At 38.2% G+C, this 27,177-nt stretch overlaps 1 protein-coding gene across 2 annotated transcripts in view; it reads left to right on the plus strand.

The window, feature by feature from the left end:
* The first annotated feature begins 3,831 nt into the window (after positions 1–3,831).
* The window catches only part of LOC149814044 (DNA gyrase subunit A, chloroplastic/mitochondrial-like), a 36,843-nt gene continuing 13,497 nt past the window's right edge, over positions 3,832–27,177 (plus strand). Inside the window, exons 1-15 of one of the 2 annotated variants that reach the window (XM_089989513.1) lie at positions 3,832–4,485; positions 4,812–4,881; positions 5,084–5,149; positions 8,459–8,560; positions 8,852–8,896; positions 9,988–10,086; positions 10,209–10,295; positions 10,662–10,732; positions 10,847–10,955; positions 11,273–11,335; positions 14,346–14,411; positions 14,561–14,649; positions 14,841–14,889; positions 25,325–25,411; positions 25,481–25,574. In XM_089989513.1, the coding sequence (XP_089845639.1) occupies positions 4,079–4,485; positions 4,812–4,881; positions 5,084–5,149; positions 8,459–8,560; positions 8,852–8,896; positions 9,988–10,086; positions 10,209–10,295; positions 10,662–10,732; positions 10,847–10,955; positions 11,273–11,335; positions 14,346–14,411; positions 14,561–14,649; positions 14,841–14,889; positions 25,325–25,411; positions 25,481–25,574 (1,504 nt within the window). In that variant the 5' untranslated portion in view covers positions 3,832–4,078. Of the gene's footprint in view, positions 4,486–4,811; positions 4,882–5,083; positions 5,150–5,300; positions 5,491–8,458; positions 8,561–8,851; positions 8,897–9,987; positions 10,087–10,208; positions 10,296–10,661; positions 10,733–10,846; positions 10,956–11,272; positions 11,336–14,345; positions 14,412–14,560; positions 14,650–14,840; positions 14,890–25,324; positions 25,412–25,480; positions 25,575–27,177 lie in introns of those variants that run through there. The other variant, XM_089989514.1, reaches the window with a different exon arrangement.

The following is a 27,177-nucleotide window of genomic DNA, read 5'->3' on the forward strand; positions in this document are numbered from 1 at the left end:
TCAGTATACTGTTGGATCGATCGGGCGAATGACCCAAATTGTATATGCATGACTAAGCTATGCTCGATGAGCTCCTGCTTCGGTCCATGAAATAACTATACTCTAAGTAGTGGAGACTTGAGCTACGATATTTTTAAGTGTGGTTCCTAGAGTAACTTTTTGTGTCTTCAACATATTATACTTGTTAGAATTGTAATGCTTTTCTACAAGATCAGGAATGGTTTTGACCTCATTTTATGGGGGATACAAGCAATAAACCTGCAGTGTGATATGCGAAGCATAGCAACATCAAGATCTAGGGTTTCTTTAGACTTTGTTGGACATTTCATTTATAAATTCAGTGATTGATACTATTTTATGAAGTAGTACTTTTTGTAATAAACAACTCATTTTTGTTTGCTTAAATGAAATATTTTGGTGGACAATGAGTGATTGACCACATACGTGTGACTCACCCGATATTTTCTAAAACCGACCACTAACTATCATCTATTTTTGCTACTAATGCTTTTTCTAAATTTCGCAATAAAGAAAAAAAAATCTATGGAATTTAGACAAAATGTTGTTTTGAAAATTCGGGTGTTAGAGAATTAGTATTAGAGCCTAAGACTGGGAAACCTTGTTCAATATCTGTCATACTCACAATATCACATTGTAAGTATTACTTTTAAGATTCTAACATTGGAAAAAATATTTTGTCAAATATAGGTGGCAACTTACGACTTGAGAGACTATTGTTATCGATGTCGCGTTATGCATTTACAGTGGATATGTCTAATTCAAAATCGATGATTGTCAATTAGGCGAAGAGGCGGGGCATTCTGCCAACGAATGCAAGAGAAAAGACACATATGACACAAGTCGACAAGCAACGCGTGGTCTTAAGGACATGATCTTGTGCATCAATGAACCCTAGAATTCCAGTAAAGAGAGTAGTGTACTATCAGCTTCGGTGAAATTACTCAGCTTAGGAGGCGACAAATGAACTATTATTAAAACTTGTGATTCGCTCAATTACTACCCGACAATACCTTTCCATATCCTATACAACCCAAAAGAATATAAAAAATATTTTTATAGTTCAAAAAATCCTCAAAATTAGGATTAAGCTAGCTAAAAGGGTTTTGAGATTTTAGAGATAAAAATCTTAAAAATAAAAAATGTACGAAGTGGCAAAAATACCTGTATACCCAATGTATTCCAAATGAGTCATTTTTTACTTGGGTATGATTTTCTGGAGCGCATCCTCAATGGCGTATCATTTGGATCGACCTTCATCTCCTTGTACACGTGGGATTGGTCTAGATGTGCTGCATCATACACATCCTAAATGATTAAGCACTTTTAAGAGGTGAAGCCAAGTTCCACACTCTCTTTCCCATTAACCTTAGCTTCATGTGAATCTCTCATGTCGATTTTATAGTTTTTCTTCACGATTTTGCATGACATATTTTTATCATTATATGAATGGATCGTTGATTCATAATTCATGTACCACCATTTATTTGGATTGATTATAAATATTTAACTCACTATAGATATTAGGTTTTCATTGAGTTTATCAACCTTGTTGCCTTAAATTTTTTTCCTATGTCGACACTCTGTCACGTTCATCGTTCCAAAGTCCAAAATTCAATGTTCAATATTCAAATTGATATGCTCATAACTAGCTTTACCCATAAAGGCAACACCCTACTTAATAAAACAAGATGAAATTATCACACTCTGCAATGTGAGATTAAACTTGTTGGAATAAATAAACACCCACTAACTTAAGTAAACATAAGATGATGGGTTGGTAAACTTAGTTAGCTTTGAAGTAAAAACCAAACAATTATCACGCCAAGTGAAAACCTGATCCTCCTGCATAATTTGAGTGATTGAACATTCCATGATTGTGCTATTGAACAAATGACTATCTGGGTGCCCCCATCATAAAACATCGACGTTTCATCATGGATCGAGGGACATTCCAATCCCCAAGCACTAACCAAGAATCCTCCCTTGGATGCTGCGGTAGATTAGGGGTGGCAAAATCTGACACGACCCGCCAACCCGCTTCTTAGCCGGGTTCGTGTTGAGGTATGCTGACCCACCAACCCGCGACCCGACCCACCAACCCGACACGATTGCCACCCCTACGGTAGATGATGTCACAACTCTCGTCGTTTGATACAGTCATTGTGCCCATAGATCCCCCTCACCGTAACCAGCTCTTCCCTTTTCTCAACGAGAATTGTCGTATCTTGTTCCTTACTCAAGGCAACTTCCACTTACACCCATACTCAGCAGTGCTACTGGGCACCTCGAGCGTTGCCCATGGGTTCCACTGCCCCACGGGCCTAGCGCACCCCTACCAAACCTAAAACTATAATCTTTCACTGGATCGTGATATCAGGCTTGAGTCGCCTCACCGCATTTATGTGGAAGCTCCATCAACACCGGTTAAACAGGTTCAGATTTTTGTGGGAGTGGGACCCTTGAGATTTTTCTAGGTTTACATATGCTTTTTGTTAGGTATTCAAACTTTCCCAACTCTTACTCAGTATTTCATATAGTTTTCTTAAAGTAAAAATCTAAAGCTTAAGATTTATCTCGATTACAAGTGTTACTGTCACGATTCTCTCTAATAGACTATCTGCTCGAGTCTGGGTGCATCCAAATGGGTTGCATATCTGACTCGTTTACACCCGTGGTGCTAATTAACCAGAATCTACCACTTCTAAATCCCAAACATCATTCTAGGATATGGATTATACTCTTAGACTTTCACATCCAATTCAAAGTCGGATTAGTACATTGCGGGGTTGCAATAAGATCCGGATCCACATTTGCACTTTTTACATGTAGAACAGTCGATTCCAATCCTTTTAAATGGATCCGGTATTATCATTTGAAACATGTATATGCGTTCAACTCCACTACATTGACTTGCTCTTACCCTGATACAGACTAGTGTGACAAATATCACGAGATTTATGAAAATCTAGTGATAATATTGCGAGAAATTGCCTGAAAGTTTAAAATGGCAATTTCTCACGAGATTTATGAAAAAAACATAAATACTGCAATTTAAATGCGATATTTACGTTTTAAACGGCTATTTATCATAAAAAAATCCTATATATTTATTTTAATTTTTTTTTTAATATTTTCTTATAACAATTAATTTTATATTTTTAATTAATTTTTTATTGCCGAGATTTTGCCAAAAAAATGCAAGATTTATGGAATTTTTTCAATTTCTCGTGAGTTTTTGAAAAACGAGAAATTGCCGATAAAAAACTTTTGTCACTATGATACAAACTTATTAATCAACAAGTATTCGAATTCAAATAGACCACGATCTTGCTCGTATTCGACCGTTTGCAACCTTTACCCTTGCTTCTTCTAATAATTGACATGACACCCACGAAAAACATCTGCAACTGTCGAGTCCACGAATAGTGTTGGGAAACCATGTCCCCTGACCCTAGCTGAGTAGCTCCTAATAACGGACACCCATGGCCATTATAAATATCTGAAACAGTCGACTGCTGAATTGAGTTTGGGAACTTGTGTGAAACCTGTCCCCCTATCCTAGCTTCTAATAACGGACATCCAGGATAAATATCTTGAACAGTCGACTGTACAATCGATTTATAAAGCCACGGTCTACGGACATTCAGATAAATATCTGCAACGGTCGACTGTATAATCTGAGTTAAGAAACCGCTGAATTAACATGAGTATCGTAGAGAAGTATATTTACACGTGTCGTCTATAGCGGTTAGGGATTGTTTTTGGCATTACTTTCTGGTGCATACTAGCGTAAAATCTTAACCGCCGGACCGGTGAAAGCGTGTCCGTCTAAAATCCTCCATGATACAGAGAAGCAAAAATTTGGCGCGCGCTTTCACAAAAATCTCTGGCGCTAGGGTTTCGGCTTCTGTAAGAAGTCGACGAAGAGGAAGAAACACAAAACCCTGTCTGAAAATCTCCAATCTAGAAGAAGAAGAAGAAACGATCATCCGTTACTGTAGAGCGTGTTACTCGGCGTCCTCCATTCTGCCCGTTAACCTCCGAGCATCTTTCCCTCATGGCGTTCTCGACAAGCCTCCGCTTCACCACTGCCTCGATTGCCCGACTCCGCCGCTCCCCCCTCCTCACTCACGATTCCACCTTCTCTCTGCTTTCCCTCACTGACCCTGCCTCCAGGGTTCGCTTCCTCTCTGTCCAGCCGCGGCGGCGGCTCATCCGAGCGCGGCGCAGGGACACCGATGGTGTCTCGGCAGAGAGACAGGAGGCTAAGGAAGGGAAAGAGGAGAGGGACGATGTGGCTGGCACAACGAATGGGAGCTTGGCCGTAAAGGAGGGAAGGATCGTTACTGAAGAGCTCCATAAGGAGGCGACGGAGTCGTATTTGGCGTATGCGATGTCTGTATTGGTTGGACGGGCATTGCCGGATGTTCGCGATGGGTTGAAGCCAGTTCATCGCCGGATACTGTTAGTATTCATCATCTTGCCATCTGTTGAGGCTTACCCAATTTGATTTGCCTGTAGTAGGAATTGAAATTTATTCTCCGAGTCTAATTTCTGGCCGTTTCTGTATAGTATACGACTGATACCTAGTTAATTATAATGATTCATGCAATTTGTTGCTCATTGCACCTGTTTTTTCTAAGTTAAATTTTCATAAATTAGGACTGCAAATTGAACTCCAAAAGTTTTCCCCTAATAATACTATTTTTTGGTATCAGTTGCTAATGCGTGAAATAAGGAAACTATTATCTCTTTTTTCTCAAGTTTATGATATTTGACATTGGTAACAGATTTGCAATGCATGAGCTGGGACTTTCATCTCGAAGGCCATTCAAGAAATGTGCCAGGGTTGTGGGGGAGGTAAACGACCTGAGCCCGTTTTGCTTTTTACAGTGCATAGAATCATGGAGTCTCTTCGTACCAATCTGAAACTTTTGGAATGGTATTTGGGAATGAGCTGGTTTGCAGTAATTTCATGCCAATGTATGTTTGCATATTACATAAAATATGCATATTATTCTTTTATGCTTTTACAGCAATAAGGTTGGCACTCTGTTTACAGGTACTGGGGAAATATCATCCACATGGTGATACAGCTGTTTATGATTCCTTGGTGAGAATGGCACAGGTAATATGAATAATGAATTCTGTATAGTATTTGTGTCTTTTTTTTTTTGACGATGGGAAACCCTTGTTGAGAACCAGGTCACTTAATGGGCCTGCCCCCCCTGCGAGGTAAACCCTGGGTGGGGTCACCGACACCCAAGCCCTTATGGAGCTCGCCAATTAAAGGCACCTGCAAACCCGATGGGAGTCGAACCTGGGATGAAGGGGTCAGCTGCCACTCGGGTGACCCGGGCAGGTTTAGTGTTTGGGTCTTGTTGATTAATGAACTTTGCTGCTGTTTCGTACCTTCAAACTTTGAAGATAGAAGGTCATTTTAGGTTAACTTCAGTTACCATATGCTTGGTGAGCTATTTGTTAGTATTAATGCAACTTTCAAGGCATTCATGTCTATCACTGCAAGTATTTCCTTTTGCATTTGATAGTCCTTGTATAGCTGCAAGCTTCCCGATGTCTTGGATTTATTTTTGACAGTTTCTAAGAGTTCACTTTTAAAAAAATCTCTGCCTTTGTCCCATAACAATTGAAGAATTATGAGTTTTTTATAGATTATTTCATTTGTCACTGAACTGGTTTTCACCTATAATGGTTGGAATTCTAACAATTCAGTTCACAAGTTTTTTGGTATCCATAATTCCATTTAAAGCTAGTGCTAGTGATTTGGTCCCAACCAAATTTTGTATATCTGCTAGAAGAATGAGTGATTTTCCTGGACTGGTCTCTGCAATGTCTGGAAGGACTCCTAGCATATCGGGAGGAAAGAAGCTTCTGCTTGTCCCTGTTATCATTCACAGTAAAGGGGCATAAATAGATGCATGATTTGTGCATAACTTTTGAAAGTTTTTTTTTTGCTGTCGATGTTTGTCCAATGGTTCTTTTTTGGCAATTGATCTGTTTCATAAAAAACTCAACTTAATTTAGCACAGGTAGATGTTACCTATTGTGAGTCAACCAGGACAGATGTTCAAAATCTAAGATTCTCCTGGTTTATTGTGTTCTGGCCACATTATATTTAGACTAACACTAGTACAATTAGAACCTAAGCCTTGCTGGGTCTGGTTCTTAGATTAAGAAGCATAAATCTTCAAAACAGGTTCTTAATGGCTAATAGGTCGAAATACAAAAGTGGTTTTTACTAACTTGAAAGTTTTCATTACTTTCCCTCAAATAAATAATCATGTTTTGGTAGTTGCCATGCATATTGTTCAATATTCCATATGATTGTTTTGGCAGTCTTGATTACTGACATCTCCAAGACTTATCTGGCAATGCCTAGTTTCACAGGCTGCAAGGACAGAAAAGAACCCTGCTTTACAAACCCCCAGAGTAGTGAGAAAAGTTGTACTTAGATAGCTTGTGTATTCCACTGCAGTTACATGGCAAGAATTGTGTAAATTGCCTAGTTGATCACATATTTTCTGGGATTTCATAGGCTTGCATAGCGTTAGCTGAGCTTTGCACCTTTCTGTGGCTATGCCTTGTCTAGTCACCTGGGGATCTCATTTTCCATTAATAATCTGGTGTTTATCTGGACAGACATGCTTCTGCATGCACTTCTTGTCTCTCTTGGGGTGTGTTTGATCACTTGATTCTGAAACTTGGACTTGAGACCCAAACAAGAGATATATGAATCACAATGGAATTATGAAATTCATATCCCCTTTTTTGGTGGATCTGCGATTCAATGTTTGTTTACCTTGGTCTTGGTGTGTCCCTGCAGTAGATTCACTACACGGTGTGAGATCCATGGCATTCAAATAAACCCTTATGAAATGAATATACAAAAAAAAAAGCTGAATTTCTTAGGAAAGGCAACAAGGATCTCAAATTAGTATATGTGCATGCCTGCAATGCCTGTATATATGTAATTCTTTTGGATATTGCTTGCTTGACATTGGAGGTCTAGGCTATCTGGCTATGTGTGGTCTGCATAAATTGGCAAAAGGCATAATTGATGGATTCTGATTGAATAGGAAGTTATATTCCCTGTGTCTGTGAGTTTATATGAAACTTGTTTCTGCTTTGATGCATTTTTAGCAGATCTTATTTTAATGATTCTGTACAAGATGCTCTTCAATAAATGCAAAATTTACTAATAAATAACTAGCCTATTATCCTTCTGGAAAGTGGCGCAAGTGCCACCTCTCCTATGTTGGTACTTGGGGTTAAGCCTATGTCACATGGGTGCGGGGGTGCGGCACTTTCAAAAACCTTGGGTGCGGGGGTGCAACAGGGCAAAAATGTAATATATATATATATATATATATGTAAAAAAAGTTTTTGCCCTTACTGGGGGGTTTGCCCCCCCCCGACGCGGGTCCCGCTGCGCGTTCAGCGGGCGGGGGGTCGTAGGGGGGCAGCGCCCCCTGGAAGAAATTTTTTCTTGGGAGGGGCTCGGCTTGGCCCCTCCCCTGCCGAAAACAGGGAGGGGCTCGGCCCCTCCCCTGAAATTAGAGGGAGAAGGGTGGGGGGCTCGGCCCCTCCCCTGCCGAAAATAGGGAGGGTTTCGGACCCTCCTCTGAAATCAGAGGGAGCAGGGAGGGGGGCTCGGCCTCTCCCCTGCCGAAAACAGGGAGGGGCTCGGCCCCTCCCCTGAAATCAGAGGGAGTCTGCCGACCCAACAAGAGAGCGAGGGGGAGCAGGGAGGGGGGCTCAACCCCTCCCCTGCCAACCCAACAAGAGAGCGAGAGGGAGCAGGGAGGGAGGCTCGGCCCCTCCCCTGCCGACCCAACAAGAGAGCGAGAGAGAGCAAGAGGCTACCTGCGACGAGGGAGAGGAGGAGGTGGCGTCGGGCTCCCCTGGTAGGCGTCGGGAGGAGAGGAGGCGAGCGAGAGAGCGGAGCTGCGCGGGAGAGGAGAGGATTAGGGATTTTTTTTTGCCCCAATCCTCTTTCGCAGCCCCTTTTGATCGTGCATCAGAATTTTTTTTTACGTTAAAAAATTGGCCAAAAATGACCCTGGGTGCGTTGACCACACCCAAGGTCGTGTTGACCGCACCGAGTGCCGCACGCGCACCCGCGTCGCATCGACACGGGTGCGGCACCTGCTTTGCCGATTCCCTGTGACTTAGGGTTAAGCTTGTTTGCTGACAGACTGACACATTGGACTTCAGTTCTGTTTGAATCATCTTATGATTATTAAGGTTTTTCTTGAGGCACTGTTTAGGATCCATTTGCTGCCCATCAATTATAAATGTCATGTTTTGCAACATTAAAAAAATTGTTGTAAATATTTATTGCATATGCACAGAGATGCTCTTAATCTCTTCTGCTGTTTATTTATGGAAATGCCTACTAATCACACATATTGGTCAGGATTTTTCATTGCGCTGTCCACTGATTCAAGGTCATGGGAATTTTGGATCAATTGATGCGGATCCTCCTGCTGCAATGCGATACACAGAGTGCAGATTGGAGGTATGATTCATAACTGGCATTATACGAGGCTGTCTTTGATTTTCGTTTGATCTTTTTTTTTTTTTGCTTTTCTAATCTTGATTTTTCTTCTACCACGGTGGTGCTAAGTGAAAAATATCACTAGGCTTGCCCTTGATCTACCTGGCAACTTTTGCTTTTGCTGCTGGTTATTCCCCATTATTCAGTTTTCTGATTTTTTTTTAATTTTCTATCAACTGGAGGCCTAATAGTCATTTGAATTGCCTGTTATTTCTCATAATTTGTGATCCTTTACTTGACTTCAATTTGCAGGCACTTACTGAGGCTGTGTTGTTATCTGATCTTGAAGAAAATACGGTGAGCAAAATTGGTAGTTGTGCCTTTTTTATGTTCTTCCTGTTTTACATATAGTTTTTGACCTTTTTTTTTGGGGGGGAAAAAGATGTGAATCTTTGCTTTCATATAGCAATTAAAACAAAAGGATAGATAAATACACCCATGTACGTCGTTTTCTTCTGAGATTGCTATTTCTGGGTTATGTAACAACTAACAACTAAGAAGCCATTGGACGCATTGCGAACAATTACAAGCAATTAAGGGCTGTGATACATGGGACACTTGGGCAGATACTGTTAACAGAAACTGGAAATACCAAATCTGTCCATTTGACGAGGGAAGAAGGTGCTATGTTATGGTGTAATCCTTGGAATGATTTAAGGTGTAATTTTGAGGAAAAGGTCGATATACAACCTATAAATGTAAGCAATCTGAAAACTGAAAAGCACAAGATGATGCACATGCTAAGTGAAGTGTCCTGGTGTGTCTGAGTATCATGTCATGTCGACATGTGATACACATGCTAAGTGAAGTGTCTGTGTGACATAGATGACAAATCAATTAACGGATCGTGGTGCCACCTCTTGGGTTCTGTCAAAAGAAAATCTAGTAGAACAGCTTGAAGTTTCTGAATCAAGGCCGTTCGGTGGATAGTATGCTGCTTTATGGATGTTTCCTTGATGTTGGTGTTTCTCTTTGCTCTGTTAACATCCATACACACAACCAGGTTGGACAATATGCAGCCATTTTCTGACATAACCAGGATGCGTCTTTCACTGGCTGCTGCCAACTTGGAGTGCATATAGTTCTTAACTTCTTATGGCTCTTTTATTGGATTTAGAGATTTCATTTATGTATTAAAGGAAATGTCCTGTCAGTACTTCTCTTCCTTTGTTTTTCAAGTATTCTTTTCCTTAAAGAGGCATTATCTCGATGATGACAAAATGCTTACATACAGAAAGAATTTAGGCATATGCTAGGATTGCATATAAAGTTTGAAAATTTAAACATTTTCTTGATAGTAAATATTGATCAAAATATAATTTATTTGTAGTTTTAGCAGTTTTCAACCTATGTGATTCTTCCTGCCTTTATCATTCCTCTGCTTACAGGTGGACTTTGTTCCAAATTTTGATGGATCCCAACAAGAACCATCTCTTTTGCCTGCTCGAATTCCAACTCTTTTGTTGAATGGTTCATCTGGTATTGCGGTAATACCATGCCTCAAGATTTTGTAGTTGATGCTTATATTTTCTTCCTTCTATGAATTTCCAAGCTTAGTTCAGTATACAAAGTGCTTTTATCTTTTTTTTTTTCCTTTTAATCTTGTCAGGTTGGCATGGCGACCAACATACCTCCTCACAATCTTGGGGAACTTGTAGATGCTCTTTCAGTGCTAATTCGTAATCCTGAAGCTACAGTAAGGCATTTTCCTTCTCTTTAAGACTTTTGCAGGCTGTTTGGAGCTTATGCACTTTTTCACTAAAGATAAAAGATTATTTGCTAGATAAAGGCATCCTAATGTTTGATGTAACTTGTAATTTTTTTGGGGTATTTGTAGTGGCTATAGGTAATTCATGGACGGATTGGTAGTTTGTAAATATCGAGCCCCTTACATTTTGGTACACAATTTGATAGATCTATTGTTGCACTGTGGATAGCAAAGAAATTCTGCTAATGTTTCATGCACACTGATTAGCACCTGTCAACTGGTCTTATTCTTTATTTATATTTAGACTAGCTTTATTTTTAGCAAAATGCTTATTTCTTGGTTTATTTGAATAAGCTTCAAGAACTGCTTGAGTATATGCCCGGACCTGACTTTCCAACTGGAGGGCAAATAATGGGAAATGCTGGGTATGCATCTTTTGGTGTTTCTTTCCGTTTGCTAACATGTGGAGGGAAAAATTCAAAATGTGATTATATCTCCATATTAGACTGGTATCTGATGTCCCTTATTTTTTCCCTCAGGATTTTAGAAGCATATAGAACTGGACGAGGGCGTGTCATACTCAGGGGGAAGGCGGACATAGAATCAATTGAAGAAAAAACTAAGAGGAATGCAATTGTTATTACAGAGGTAGTGTGTTGGAACCCTATGCTATCAAAAGATTAGCTGTATGCCTTTCTATGGCAAGTTTAGTTGTGGGGCCCTGACTGCACAGCTCTAAATTTCAAGGCTCCCACAGATTCTGATGTATTTAGTTAAAATTGTTTGTGTGGTTTTTGTATTGCATGTTTATGTTACCATTTTTTGGGTTGCAGGTTTTGGCCCAAAGCAGAATACATAGCTAATCATGATGTCTGCTTTCTTCCTTCGTATATTAGATTTCCAAATAAAAGGTTTGCTTTAGAATAAGATTGTTGCTTAGGCATGTTTCTCTTCTATTCTTGCAGATTCCATATCAAAACAATAAGGCTTCTCTCATTGAGAAAATTGCTGAGCTAGCAGAAAGTAAGGTAATGCATTTGTTAGACTAAAGAATGTTTATTTAATCCAATATTCTGTACTATAATATGGGCCAAAGATATTGTTAATCCACGAGGAGATTCACTAAATGACAAACAACTTTAATTAAAAACAAAACTGATTTTCCTTTCCATTAAGTCTTGCAATGCAGACATATTGCCACACCTGGTAGCTTGTTGGGTGTCGCTACTTTTCATCTTCATCTGCTTATATTTTCAAACCTGTGTTGCTGATTCTTGTCACACAACTTGCTAACTTTGATTTTGTTTTTTGTATAAATTGCAGCAGTTTTGAAACATTTTCTTTGTAGGTCTTCTTTTTATTTTATCCTCATTTTATAAGTTCTGGTTTATTCTTATATATGATAAGCTCCTGCACATTGTACATAGGCTACTTGTAACTTTATAATTTCCCACCTCTTGCTTTGGAATTCCACAATAGAAAATCTTGTTCTGCACCTTATTCAGTGGCCAACGTTTCAAAATAATTTGCAGATCTAGTCACAAATTAGCTGATATTTTGAAAATGTCGTCAAATCACTGTAAATTCATAAAGTGATATTAAATGCCAAGTATCATGATATTTTGAAAATATCAGAAATTTATATACAATATCATCTCTAATATCATGATATTTTCAGTTTTATTTTTTTACTTCTTTTCTATATCTTAAATATGTTTTTCTCCTTTCTTTTGTATTTTATGCTTATTTCCTTTAGTATATGTGTATTTTATTATCAAGTATGCTATTTTCTTACTTATTTCTGCTGTTTTTCTATTTTAATTTTTATTTTAAGCTCCAAGTTTTTCCAAGATTTATCAACTAAACCTATATTATTGTGAGAAAATGCCTTGACGAGATATATCCGAGACTGATATTTGTGACTACAGAATGATGCACGTTTGAACCCATTTACTTTTTGTACAGTTGCACTTCAAATCACTTGCTTGTGTTTGTTTAGTACTACTTTAACATGACTGATCGAAAAATAGGAATGTCAATGGAACAGATTTGGTTCAGATCTCTGATTGACCGTTTGCCATTTAGTTGGATACAGGAAAGCGTTCCACATCTGATTAACTGAACAGACTAGATTCGTTTTTTGAGTTATATCCAAACCTAAACTACACTAGCATTCATATCTAAACACACTGGATCTGGATCCAATAACCATTTTCTGTCCATATTCAGATTCAAACTCCGAACAGGATCAGTTATATTGGCTTCAGTAATGCCTGCTTCCAAACCTAATCTTGATCCGTTTGCCTTGCTATCAAAAAGTACTGGTTGTGTTATAAGGAGTTCACAACCATTGTGTAAACAAGTAGTTGGGAACAATAACCATTATTTGCTTAGGATTGAAGGAGCCGTTCCTCTTTTACATACACATGCATATTTATATTTATATATTCTTTTGTGTATTACAAAGGAAATTGGTTGCAATTACTGTTTTTCAAGAAAAGCTCTCACCAGTCTCTAAATTTTCAGGATTTTACTGTATAAGATAGACTGTATCCTAGATACTCCTTTTTTTTTGGCAGATGATCAGATGCTACAGATTACAAATGAAATCTGTGCTGGGTTTCTGTTTCTCTTCTATTTTTCTTTTTCTTTTTTAATGTGAGACATCACTGCTGAAAACACAAAGAGGATGTCACCAGATCTGTTTCAGATTCAGATCTGATCTGACACAGGGATAAGAATCGATTTTGTAGAATAAAAACACAAAGAGGATGTCACCAGATCTGATCTGACGCAGGGATAAGAATCAATTTGTAGAATCAGATCTGGTATTTTCAGATCTGAGACGTCTGATCTAATGAAGAAGAAATTTGAGACCGGACGTCAGATCTGATCTGGAAGAAGAAAATTTTCAGATCTGCAACGCAATGGATCAGATCTGAGAAGACCAAAACAAAGGAAAGTTTCAGCAGACGTGAGATGAAGAAAAAAAAAGAGATTTAGAAGGAAGAAAAGGGATTTAATGGAGAAGAAGTTTGCAAAAGGGGTTTTAATGGAGAAGAAGTTTGCAGCCAATGATTTAACAGGACTTTCCTCTTCTGAGCTCTGATACCATGTGAGAATAACCTTTGGAAGACGTGTCCTGCACAACCTGCAGAAAGGAGGAGAAGAAAATAGTAGAAGGGATTAGATCTGAAATGGGACGTCTTATCCCAGCCTTGGGGATGTCTGCCCTTTTTATATTAAAATATGTGAGAAGTTACATCAGTACCCTTTGGGTGATAAATACAGTATAGATGTTACACTTGGATCTGGATTTGGATCTTGATCCAATCCATACATATTCTTAACAGATATCTGGGTTCGGGTTGTCTTGGCTGCCTGAGACGAGCTTGACTCATTGATAGCTCTATATATGCCCTATATTTTGAAGTGGCAAAGATATAATAAGGTGCATCAGTGGACCCATTTCTTTAACTTGAAAACAATGGGAATGTGGAAATGATTGCCTATGTTTGAAGAGGGAGTTCCTAATCTGTCGGATGCCCCTGTAACATTTGACTGCACTATTTTGCCCAATCTCTAGTTGTACTTTTCCAAAATTTCAGGTGCCAATTTTGAACATCTGGTGTTCAAATCCATCACTTGATTTTTAGATTCCATGAATAGAACCTATCACAACTTCAAAGTAATGTGAACCATGTATTGGATTTTTTAGAATCCATAAACAGTGAATTATCAGAACTTTAGAAGAATGGGTGTTAAGTAGGATCAATCCACGGAATTTGACTTTTCTCTAATGTAAAGTTTTATTTATTTATTTAATGGCTTATTGGAGATTCCTTCTTCTTTTGTTGTTCGTTTGAATATTATGGGAAATTAAATGGATTGCAGTTAGCCGCTTTTATTGTCTCATTAAGTTTTCTATTGGTGGTCGTTTCAAGGCATATGGAAAATTTAGTTCTTCTTTTGACTTATGGCTTGGATATATGATGACGCAAGCACGATGAGCCTTAGCATCTTCTTTGTGTGGATCAGATTTTAGAAGGTATAAGTGATATACGTGATGAAAGTGATCGCTGTGGAATGAGAATAGTGATTGAGGTACTGAGAACATACACCTTTTAGTTAATTTGGAATGTAATATTTTCATTTGGAATATAATGTTTGTTTACTTGCTTGGAAGGCCAAGTGTGGATGAGCTTTTTCTTTTTTTTTGTTCTGCCATTTGAAAGAACTTTCTTCTATGGTAGTTGAAAAGGGGTTCAGATCCATCTGTTGTTCTCAACAATTTATACAAGCTTACTTCCCTGCAATCTAGCTTTAGCTGCAATATGGTAGGGTGAGTTTCTATGCCTCAATTTTGTTCACTTGTGTATTTGGATATGATGCTTTGTAGTAGAATGGACCATGTTGTATTTTGAAACCATTATGTTCTTTAGTTTTAAGTCAATATTCTTTTATTGAGTTGGAGAATAAAAGTCTCTTATCCAAGAATGAATAAATTCGTCTCTTTTGTTTATCGGTTTGCAGCATCCTTGATGGGCAGCCAAAACTGATGGGACTGAAGGAATTGCTTCAGGTGATATTCTTCTCCCTTATGCATTAGCTAGTTGTCTCTTGCAGTTTACTGCCATTTATGTGATTTGGGTGTAGTTTCAAGGCTCTTCAATTGTGAAATATTTAAAGGCTTACAGCATGCCCCTATTATTCTGCTGACATTTTCCTTTTCATATGAGATTTGGGCTAGTACTGATTCCATCATTCGTATCGGTCCTACTGTGTGTTCAGTCATTATTATCGTCATTTTCTTATTTTGTTGCTATTGAAATAATAGTATTTGAAAGCTTTTGGTGAAGGATTCACTTTATTCTTCATGCCTTCTGGGAAATTTAGTCAGGAGCAGCTTAAACGTGCTATATAATTTTGCTCCTTTATAGGCTGTTTGATTTGTTTGGATGAACGCCACATGGACACACTGGGTGGCATTTGTCCAAGGTCCATAAGTTGCATCCCTAGCGGTGCGACTCACTTGTCCATCACGGTCTGTTGTAAAAATAACTGGCCTCCCATTTCAAACACATGACAAGTTCCATTCAAGGGACATGTCCTACGACTCAAACACGAACCTATCTACTGTTTAGAGGGGTTATGTTCTTTTCTTAGTGTTTTGTTCAAGGTTGCCAGGATGGGAAATGGAAACAGGAAACATGTTAGGAAATGGAAATGGGAAATGAGACGTTTTAAAGTCCATGTGAAACTGGAAACATGACAATATGCATAAAGTTGGTTATATTTTATATAAACTAGTGCATAGTCAACTTTCTTTTATTAAAATACTAAGTGACATAGATAAAGTGTTTCAATGCAACATAAATTTTAGATAGAATCAAGAAATAAGAAAAAAATATGGTTACATTAAAATTTGAAAATTTTCGGTTTTATCTAATACATTACATTCTTAATGTTAAGAATATATATAAAATTTAGTTTTTTAAATAATAAAAAAATTGTAAAATACATGTATCTCAAATTTTTATTGAAAAAAGAAATTTCTTATTTAAGGAAAATGTAAGAAATGTACAAATATTAGAATCATGATCGGAGCATACACAAGAATAAAGACTAAGAAGAGAAGAAGCAAAGTGAAACTTTATTAGCATGAAGGGGTTTGCCCCTTTCAGAAAAGGACAAAGTTGACTTCTAACTTCTTGGTTAAGTACTGAAATGGCCTTCTCAAATAATTATATGTACAAGACTGGAAGGGTAGCGCCAACGTACTTGTAATCATTGTCACCGATATCTGCGATATTTTGAAAATATTGCGAGAAATACCCATATTTTAAGGTAGCCGATATTAAAGGTAATATCTCACGATATTTTCAAAATATCTCCAGAAGACAAAATATCACAATATTTTTTGGAAAAAACTCTTATTTATTTATTAAGTTTGAGTTTATTAATTTTCTGTTTCTTTTATATTTTAAAACTTTTAAAACAATTTTTTGTTATATTTTTGGAAGAAAAATAATGCAACTTTGTATTTTCTTAGATTTTTTGTTGTTATATATATATATATTTTTAATTTTTTGAACTCCCGAGATTTATCAACTTTTGAAAAACTCTTCGAGAAATACCCTCGCCGAGAAATTACCTTTAACGTTACAGGTGACGATGCTTGTAATACATATATTACACCCTACACATGCATTACACTATGCAACACTTTCCCTCAAATTTGAGATGATGCAGCGGAATCATCCTAAATTTGGAAAGAAATGACTGAAAATCTATGTCACATTGGTGCAGATGTGGATGCGGCGATTTGGAACTTTAAAAAAACTTAGGTGCGAGGGTGCTGGTAGTGTGTGTATGTCTATATAGATATGGGGTTTAATCTGATCCCACTGACCTAGTCACAGTTGGGTCCCAATCAGCTGGCCCAAATTTAGATTCTGTTAGAATTGACTCAGACCAGGTGCATCCCTGGATCTGGGCACATGCCTTTTTGACTAAATGAGACCTGGGTGTGGACCCAGATCTGTGCCCAGACCCTGGTCTGATATAATCTAATCAGACCTGGGCTTAGACCCAGATCTGAATTAATTGAATCAGACCAGGTTCTGGACCCAGGTATGATAAACTCTAAACCAAACCTAAGTTCAGACCTAGGTCTCACTTGATCAAATCAGACCTGGGTGTGGACCCAGATATGATTCAGAATGAATGAGACCTGGGTCAATGCTCAGGTCTGATTGAAGTCAAATGAATCCAACGCTTGGCCCCTACAGGGCCAGGTGTTAACACAGTTCATAATTATGAACTATGTCACATGGGTGCGGGGGTGCAGCAAAAAAAATTTAAAAAAATAATATATATATATATATATATATATATATATATATATATATAAAATTTGTGAAGGGGAGGGGTTGAGCCCCCTCCCTGCGCCCTCTTTGTGCAGGGGAGGGGTCGAGCTGATTAGTCGTGGAGCCTGATTCAGAGTTTTTGCCCTTGTAGAAAGGGGGGTCCAGGGGCTCCCCCTGGCGCGGGTCGCGCTGCATGGGGGTCTCGGTGGGGCAGCGCCCCCAGAACAAAAATTTTTTAATAAAAAAATTATTTTTTTTTAATAAAAAATTGGACAAAAATGACCCTGGGTGCGTCAAGGCACCTAGAGTCGGGTTGACCGCACCCACATCGAGTCACGTCGACGCGGGTGCGGCACCCTGCTAGACGAATCCCTGAGAGAGAGAGAGAGAGAGAGAGAGAGAGAGAGAGAGAGAGAGAGAGAGAGAGAGAGAGAGAGAGAGAGAGAGAGAGAGAGGTGGTGGTGGAGCAATAGGAGGGGGACACTGGCGGCACAATGCCGATGGTGGCGAGAGTGAGGTGAAGCCACGAGGAGAGGATAAGGAGCGACGAGGAGAGGGGCACCTAAAGGATGGGTGGGGGAATTGTACCCTAAACACCCCCTCTTTTTTTGGTTTTTATTTTATTTTTCTCTTTTTACTTTAAAAGTCAGGATGAAAATGGACTTTGTCAGAGTTGACCAAGTCAATTTTTGGTCCAAAATAATCTCGGGTGCAGTTAACTGCACCCAGGTTCATGTTGACTGCATTGGGTGCGGCAAGACCCACGTCCCGGTGCACCTAATGCTGCACCCACGTCGCGTCGCATCACGTCGACTCGGTTGTGGCATCCCTTTAGGCGAGTCCCTGTTACATAGCTGAAAAAGTAATGGAGCAAGACTTTCAGTAAAAATATCTGCAATTTGCTCTTTTGAGCCCACATGCTCTAAGGATATGATCTTATCCTCAAATGCCCATTTAGCAAAGTGACAATCTATCTCTCTCTATATATGCTTCGTTCTTTTATGAAATTCTGGATTTTTTGCAATATGAATCACACTCATATTAATTTAAATTTTAAAAGGAGTCTCTCCCCGAAACTGAAACACATAGCTCTTCCAAAAGCCACCTTATCAAAATGATTTCAGTTGTACTTATGCTATAGCTCTATATTTTGCCTTAGCTTTGGATAACACAACTGGTTGTTGCTTTTTTCTCTTGCAACTTATCAAAGTGTTTTTTAGAAAAACACATAACCCGGTAATCGAGAGATGATTTTTAGTCGATCTTCCAAAGTTTGAATCACAAAAAGCTCTAATGTCTGTAGAGAAATACAAAAATGAGAACATCCTAAAGTGCATGGTGTCTTTTATATACCGAATGATCCTGAGCACAATAGCCAGATGCACTGAAGTAGGGAGCTCATATGCTAATTGACAACATGGACTGCATACATGATATCATGTCTGGAAATAGTTAGGTATATCAAGCTACCCACTAATTGCCTATATTTCAGTAGATTCTTTAGCTTCTCCCCATCAGTAGCTCTTAGCTTAACATTAGCTTCCATTAGAGAAACTACTCTCTTAGGGTCATTTGCAAATCCAGCTTTTACAACAAGATCAGTTGCATACTTATGCTGCAACATGTAATGGCCTCTCCTTGAGTATGCAACTTCTAGACCAAGGAAATATTTCAAAATTTTCAGGTCTTTCATTTCAAAGATACCAGCCAACATTTTGTTGGTGTCTTCTATTTTCTACTCATTATCTCTTGTAGTAATCTTATCATCCACATACATGAGTAATATGCATTTCACATGAACAGAAGAGGACACAAACGAAGCAAAATCATGATAACTTTGCTCAAATCCAAGCGATACGATATTGAATTTTTCAAACCATGCTTGTGGTACCTGCTTGAGCCCATGCATGGCTTTTCTCAATCTGCACACTCTGCCTTGTGGATCTTAGTAACCTTGCTGCAACTCCATGTAAACCTCTTCATCTAAATCCCCATTCGAGAATGCATTCTTCACATTTAACTGCTAGAGATTCCATTGCCTTACTACAACAACAACAAGCAGAATCCTTATGGTGGTCATGTGAGCAACATGAACAAATGTCCTAGCAAAATCAATTCCAAATTGTTGGCTATATCTTTTTGCAATTAATCTCCCCTTATACCTCTCAGTTGACCAATCCGCCTTAGTCTTATTCCTGTAGACCTACTTACACCCAATCATATTTTTACCATGTGGGAGTTCTTCAAGATCCCAAGCATGCATTCTCTCTAGTGTGCTTAACTCATCAGCCATTACCTGCTACCACTCCTCTTTAGAGGCTGTATGCACATAAGAATTAGGCTCAATATAGAAGTAGACTAACAACAGATTCTAGAGCTTCGACGTACCTGAGGTGGACAGAGACTCTAAACTTGTGTGCTCTAGATCATCCAGAACGGAATCAAAATTGGGATTTAAGTTGCTTGCTTCCTCCATCTCTACTTGATCCAAGAATGGTATCTCAACAACATTCTCTTGCCTCCTAAAGTTTGCCCAAATCTACTCTCTCTCCCTTGAGTTGCCCCCCCCCCCCCCCCCCCCCCCATCCACACACACACACACCCGAACCTCTACATTCTTGTTAATTCCCTTTTTCACAGGAAATAGTATCAAGAAAGAGAAATTAATTGAATGCTTTTCTTTAGTTAAAATAAGATGCATTTTCATTATATATAATTCTCCTTTCAACTAGGTCATAACACTTATATCCTATGAAGTCAAAAGGGCTAGGAGGTGCTTAGTCGATAGACCCCTACAAAGAGTAGTTGAGGATTGGGTGCGACTAGCCGGTACACCAATTAAAAAATAAAAAAGTATACAAAATATATGTAAAAATAAGCTTATTTCTTTTAGTAATAAGATGTTTTCATCACACAAGTATAAATTACACATACAACAACAACAACAACTACGCCTTCATCCCAAAACAATTGGGGTCGACGATATGAACCAAAAAAGAAAATCATTCTGGGTCTTCCACATGAATCCTTCTCCTCCAATCTTTTCTATCCAATGCCATGTCCTCGGTGAGGTTCAAAGCATTCATATCCTTTCCTATCACCTCCATCCATGTCTTCCTAGGCCTACCCCGACCTCTTTTAACTAATATATTTTCCCATTTCTCCATCCTTCTAACTGGAGCATCATTAGGCCTTCGCCGAATATGTCCAAACCACCGTAAACGATTCTCTCTCATCTTATTTTCAATGGGTGCAACGCCTACCTTCTTTCGTATCTCCTCGTTTCGAATCTTATCTTTTATTGTATTTCCACACATCCATCTCAGCATACGCATCTCAACTACACTCATTTTTTGAATATGATGTCTCTTGGCAGCCCAACATTCTGTACCATATAGTAAAGCAGGGCCTAATAGTCGTCCTATAAAACTTTCCCTTCAACCGCAATGGCATTCTACGATCGCACAACACTCCAGTTGCACTTTTCCATTTCATCCACCCAACCTTTTTCCTATGATTTACATCTCCATCAATTTCTCCATATTTTTGAATGATAGATCCCAAATATTTGAAACAATCATCCACTGGTATTTCTTGCTCACCAAGCTTCACTACACTCCCATCACTACTTCGTTGCTTACTAAACTGACATTCCATATATTCTGTCTTACTCAACTTAAAACCTCTTGCTTCAAATGTCTGTCTATATAATTCAAACTTAGCATTAACCCCAGCTCTAGACTCATCAATCAAAACAATATCATCAGCAAACAACATACACCATGACACATTTTCTTGAATTGATCTTGTAAGCTCATCCATCACTATAACAAATAGGAAAGGGCTTAAAGCAGATCCTTGATGTAACCCAACCGTTATAGGAAATTTGGTTGTCACCCCTCCACAAGTGCGGACATTGGTTACTACTCCTTCATACATATCTTTAATTATACTAATGTACTTGAGAGAAACACCTTTTTTCATCATTGTCCACCAGAGAACGTCCCTAGGTACTCTATCGTATGCCTTCTCCAAATCAATAAAAACCATATGCAAATATTTGTTCATCTCTCTATTTCTCTCAATAAGTTGTCTAAGAAGATGTATAACTTCCATAGTTGATCTTCCAGGTATAAAACCAAATTGATTCTCCGATATCATGACAACCTTCCTCAACCTAGACTCAATCACCCTCTCACAAAGTTTCATAATATGACTCATGAGTTTTATACCACGATAGTTTGTGCAATCTTGTATATCACCCTTATTCTTATATAGAGGCACCAAAGTACTCTTCCTCCACTCATTAGGCATCTTATTTGTCCGCCAAATCTTGTTAAAAGGATTTGTCAACCATTCTAAACCTTTCTCTCCCAAGCACTTCCAAGCCTCGATAGGTATACCATCTGGGCCAACTGCCCTTCTTGATTTCATTTTCTTTAAAGCCTCTGTAATTTCTTTCGTTTGAATCTTGCGCAATAAGTCACGATTCATCTCATGAAAAGGAATGGAGAAGTCTCCAAGATCATGAGCATGACTTTCATTAAATAGCTTATCAAAATAATCTTTCCATCTCTCCTTAATCTCCTCATCTTTGACTAAAACCCTTTGCGTTTCATCTTTGATACATCTAACCATACCGGCGGGTCACCGATGCTAGCACGGAAGGGGGGGGGGGTCGACTGTCACCAAGACAGTTGCCGGAGAGCCGTTCGCACGATCGGCTGTCGGAGGGTGGATGCGACGGGGACGAAAAAGGACAGAGAGAGAAGAGAGAGAATCAGGCGAGGGCAAATGCCCTCGCCCGAGACACCCGTGCCCTTATAAGAAGCGGGGTGTACTGGCTTCTCGAAAGATCGAGAAGCCGGATCCGGGTCTGGCTCGGATCCGGTATCAACGACCGACCGAAACACGTGCCTGGCGCGTGTCCTATACGTGTCGGACTCAGGTTTTTTTTTTCCGGACTTTACAAGCATACTCAGGGGACTCACCACAAATGAAGCACTGGAGTGAGCATCAATGCTACTACCATCAAGCTGCACATCCTTAGGCTTAGAGCCCTCCTCTCCAACATACACTACAATCACTATTCTTTTTTTTCAGCACAAGATACAAGTTCATGTGCTCAAAACCTTTTCAATAAGGACACTGGATAGAACTCATGTCTCTTCTGCGACCATTAGATCTAATACCTTCTCTACCTTCCCCTTTGCTTCCAAACTTACGATCAATTGCAAGAATGGTCTCCTTAGGAGACTAACTATTAAGAGAATTGATCTTAGTATCTTCTGCCAACATTTCTCCCAATATCTGGACTAATATGGGTTGGAAAGGGTGATGAAAATTACTGCTGTGCACACTGTCAAACTTAGGGGAAGTGCCATGGGGAAATATATAGTCTGCTGATATCTTGCCTTAACATCATGATTTTTGCACAAATCACACTCATCACACCTATTGCACTTAGTGATAGGCATCATATAATTGCTGGAACTAAGCATAACTGGCCTGAATGGACTCATTTCCTTACCTCAATGCTTTCAATTCTTGTTCCAGTTGGTATCTCCTTGCACAGTTGGATTGCTCGTAAACTTGTTTGAGATATGCCCAAGCATCTTTGGCTGCCTTATACTTCATGATATTCGCTGAAATTTTCTACTCAACTGAACCCAAAAGCCATGACTTTACCTTCACATTATCCCTTTCCCATTCTAGGATTTCAGAGTCATGGTTGGCATCTCCCTTTGAGTTTGGATTTGGTACCAACTACCAACAAGTTATCCAATATAGCAAAAACCCCTAACCACCATCCTCATAAATTCAACCCAATATGCAAAATTATTCCCATCAAACTTTATTAAAATAATTTGTGTAGTCTCCTCCATGTTCACCGAACCCCCAAACTACAATTTGAGTGCTGCACACAAACACTAATACAACCAAATAATGCCAAATATGTTGGAAAGAAGCAACTATACAGTCCAAAAGATCACACCAATGCAAGACAACAAGTCACGATAGAGAAACAGTCCACCGATTCACAAGAATATGCATTGTTTATGTCAAAATCATCCCAACCATGCTTATCACACATGCATATTACAGATATACTCCTATTCCAACAGAGTTAGGCGAGTATAGCCAAGATAGAAGCAAACTACTCAAACCCAATGTGACAACAAGGGCAAACAATAGTTACCGCTAGTGAGTAAATACACAAAAGTTCCTCAAATCTTAGCCAGATCATGACATACCAAAATTAAATTGCTTCCATCACACTTCCAACATAAAAAAGATCCAGATGAAGTCAATCTCAAGCATCAAAACCCTTGATATGGGCAGATTTCCCAAAACAGCCACAAAAACTCGTCACACAGAAAAACGCTTAAAAAATCACCCAAAAATCCAAATATGAGCTGATGATCGAAATTCTTGATTCTAAATCCTTATAAAATCAAGAACTATTGATTTCATACTTCAAAACCCCAAAAACTGATGGTCAAGCTGTAGATACTGATGTCAGCACCTCCTTGCACGAGCTTTTGTGCAGTCCAGAATGAAGTCTCTTCTGGCTTCAAATTCTACATTCAAACTTCTTCACACTCTAATATGGCTTTGATACCATATTACAATCAAGATGGGAGCATACACAAGAAAGAAGAATAAGAAGAGAGGAAACAAAGTGAAACTTCATTAACATAAAGAATGAGAGAAATTACAACATATAGCGGTCGACCCCTTTCGCTACATGAAAAGAGAGGAACCGTTGACTTCTAACTTCCTGGCCAAGTACAGAAATGCCCTTTCCAAATAGAAGGGTAGCACCAGCACACTTGTAATACATATATTACACCCTACACTTTTGACAAATTCTATGACAATTTAGTGTTTAATCGTATCAAGTTGGTCATATCTTGTGTTTTTGAGGAAAAAATGAATAAAGTTCAAGTTTATGAATTTTTTTGACATCTTCCAGTGAAAACAGTGAACCAAGCAAAATCAAATTACAACCTTGGGGTAATAAATTGTGTGAATAATGATAATATGTACATAACCAGAGATTTATTTGGAAGAAACTAAAACAGTGAGTGATTTTTGAGAGATTACTTTGATAGCTTTACAGGCAGCATCTGGGCAAAAATACAATAAGCCACAAAGGGCAAACCACAACACACTCACAATATGAGAGAGAACTAAAAATAAAAAATAATGTATTGAAAATGCTTAGAAAATCATTAAGAATAAGGGGGCCAAAGACCCCTATTTATACACCTTATGGGGACCAAGGGGAGCTCTCGTAGAGTCGTTGGGGGTTCCCCAATAGTCATATTTATGACCGTTGGGGAGGGTCCCAACGACTCTAAGGGGAGGACTTTTTTGCCCTTGGTCAAATAGAGAAAAGAAAAAGAAGAAAAAATAATAAGAAACCCAAAAATGTCCCTAGTCGATATGAATATTTACCTAGGTACAAAAAGATTGAATTGCCCCTAGTGAGCATCACAAAAGGCAGAAATGAAACTATATATGAATAATATACATATACATGTGAAATATATATATATATATATATAGCCTATAAATTTTAATGGTCAGGACTTATTTTTTATACTGACAAATGGGTTAAGATATCATTTACGCGTGAACATAGGTTTTTTCTGGTGGTCCGGCTTACCTCCATTCAGTTGTACATCAGCAGAAATGCGGTTCAACATAAATTTCAATGCTACTGGCTTTTTTATTGTCTGGTTACTATATGAACCTAATAATATTCAGTTGGAATTATGGGTCAACATGAAAGTCAATGCTACTGTCTTTGAGTTGTCCGGTATTCTCAATTCTCTTGACATACTTCATGATTCACCAAAAAGGCCACTAGTAGGCAGTGTGTTTTGTTTGGTGCGTGCACAACTTATATCTGTGCTGCTTTCTTTGACAAGTTCTTTGCCTATGATGTCCCTATAAAATTTGTGGAGTGAAGTTTTAGTGCATTTCACCCTGAATTTTTGTACAGCATGTTGTACTTCTTTATCTTCTTATTGATGTCGTCTCTGGAATGTTCGTATCCTGAATGATGTGCTGTGCATATTTGAACAGTATATGTTGAATTTCAGCAGAATAATTCACATCAATGTTTTTTTTTTTCTTCAGGCTTTCTTGGATTTTAGATGTTCTGTTGTTGAAAGGCGTGCAAGGTTTAGGCTTGCTCAAGCTCAAGAACGAGAGCATATCATAGAGGTATTCTCTTATATTGCCATATACGGCATTATTCACTGTCTGTGGTTGAATAACCCTTTGCTTCCACAGGGTATTATTGTTGGGATAGAAAATTTGGATGCTGTCATTCATACAATTAAGGAGACCCCGAACCACAAGGCTGCTTCAACTGCCTTGCAAAATGGTAAAGCCTGGTAAATTAGTGAGATTTGTGTGATTTTAAGGAGCTTCTGAACATGTTTCATCACACATTTATTTATATATATTTGTCTGCAGGATTTGCTTTATTTTTTTGTGGATGTTGTTAATAGGATGCTAGTTCTAGTACTATATTTATGGCATTGCTGATATGGTAGATGATATTTGTGGAAGTTGCATCATTATGTCCTGTAAGATTTTCTAAATATATAAAATAGTTATTTGTAGTTAGGGCTGTGAAACAAAGCGAGCTGCTCATTGTTTGGCTCTGTTCAGCTTACCAATGGCTCATTTGTGATCGGCTCATATGCCTACTGAGCTTAGCAATTATTTTCCTTGTATAAATAGCCGAGCCAAGTACAAACAATATGTGTTTGTCTCAGCTTGGCCATATAGCTTGCATACATAGTCCGAGTCGTTAACGAGCCACTCGGCTCGTTTTTTTCACGAAAATAGTAAACTTGTGAACTCATTTTGACTCGTTCTACTTGTTTCAGCTTGTTAGGTGAGCCCATTTTGACTTGTTCTACTTGTTTTGGTTGTGTTTTCCCTGGTAATTAAATGGTGCGTTTTGACCTCAAAAAAAATCATATAGGCTTGTTAAAGCTTGTAGATGCCTCGTTTTAGTAAAAATTGATGAAAAGATGGCATTGATTACACATACTTGAAATTTAAAAATGCACATATAAATGTAGATATATATATATATATTATAAATATATGAATATAAATAAATATTTATATATAAATGAAAGTAAATGTATTCTATATGAGTATAAAAACAAATAATAAATAAATAAATAAATAAATTCATCCACTAACTTTTAGTTATTGAATTATAATCCTAGATCTTTAGGAGCAATGGTTGTACAATTATAAGACTTGGATTGAGTGCAGTTGGAAGACTAGAGACAAAGTTGTCAGCTTTATAAATCAATATTGCATCTCTTTCGATGCTAAAGTACACAGTCTTATGAAAGTTCTTGGTCAAAGATTGTGAAACTCAATTCTTATGGAAGTTCTTGGTTAAAAGATTGTGAACCTCAATTCTGCTAAGAAGAAGACTGTATAAGTATACTTGTAAAGCCGTACATCTCTTTTTAAGGTCAAGGTACACAATCTTGTCAATGACCTTGGTCAAAAGTTCAGAGACTAAATTCAACTAAGAAGAAGACAAGATGAATATATGTGATTCACATTATGAGATTGCTTAGCAAAAAACTCCTGCAAGATTATCTCTTAAAGGATTATGGATTATAACTTACAGGTTTTGGTTGTTAAGATTGTGCTTTATCTCTTTATGATTATGTTTTTTGCTTGTTTATTAGTTGCTTATTAATTAAAATGATCTTTGTTGTTGTAAAAATATCTATTTGTATATATTTAAATTTTTTTGATATTTTTATATTTTATTGTAAATCTTTTCTATGTGTCTATATTGACCCTTGCCATACATGTTTTTTTCAGCATTGATGTATACAATTGGAAGCTGTTCTTTATGTTTGTATTACATAAATATCGCTCGTTAGTCTCTCTTACGCCATAGCCTACCTGTTCTTGTCTTTCTTTGGTTGTTCCTGCAAAATTAG

Source organism: Nuphar pumila, chromosome 15 (assembly GCF_984573655.1).
Source record: "Nuphar pumila chromosome 15, dmNupPumi1.hap1.1, whole genome shotgun sequence".
Taxonomy (NCBI): Eukaryota; Viridiplantae; Streptophyta; class Magnoliopsida; order Nymphaeales; family Nymphaeaceae; genus Nuphar; species Nuphar pumila.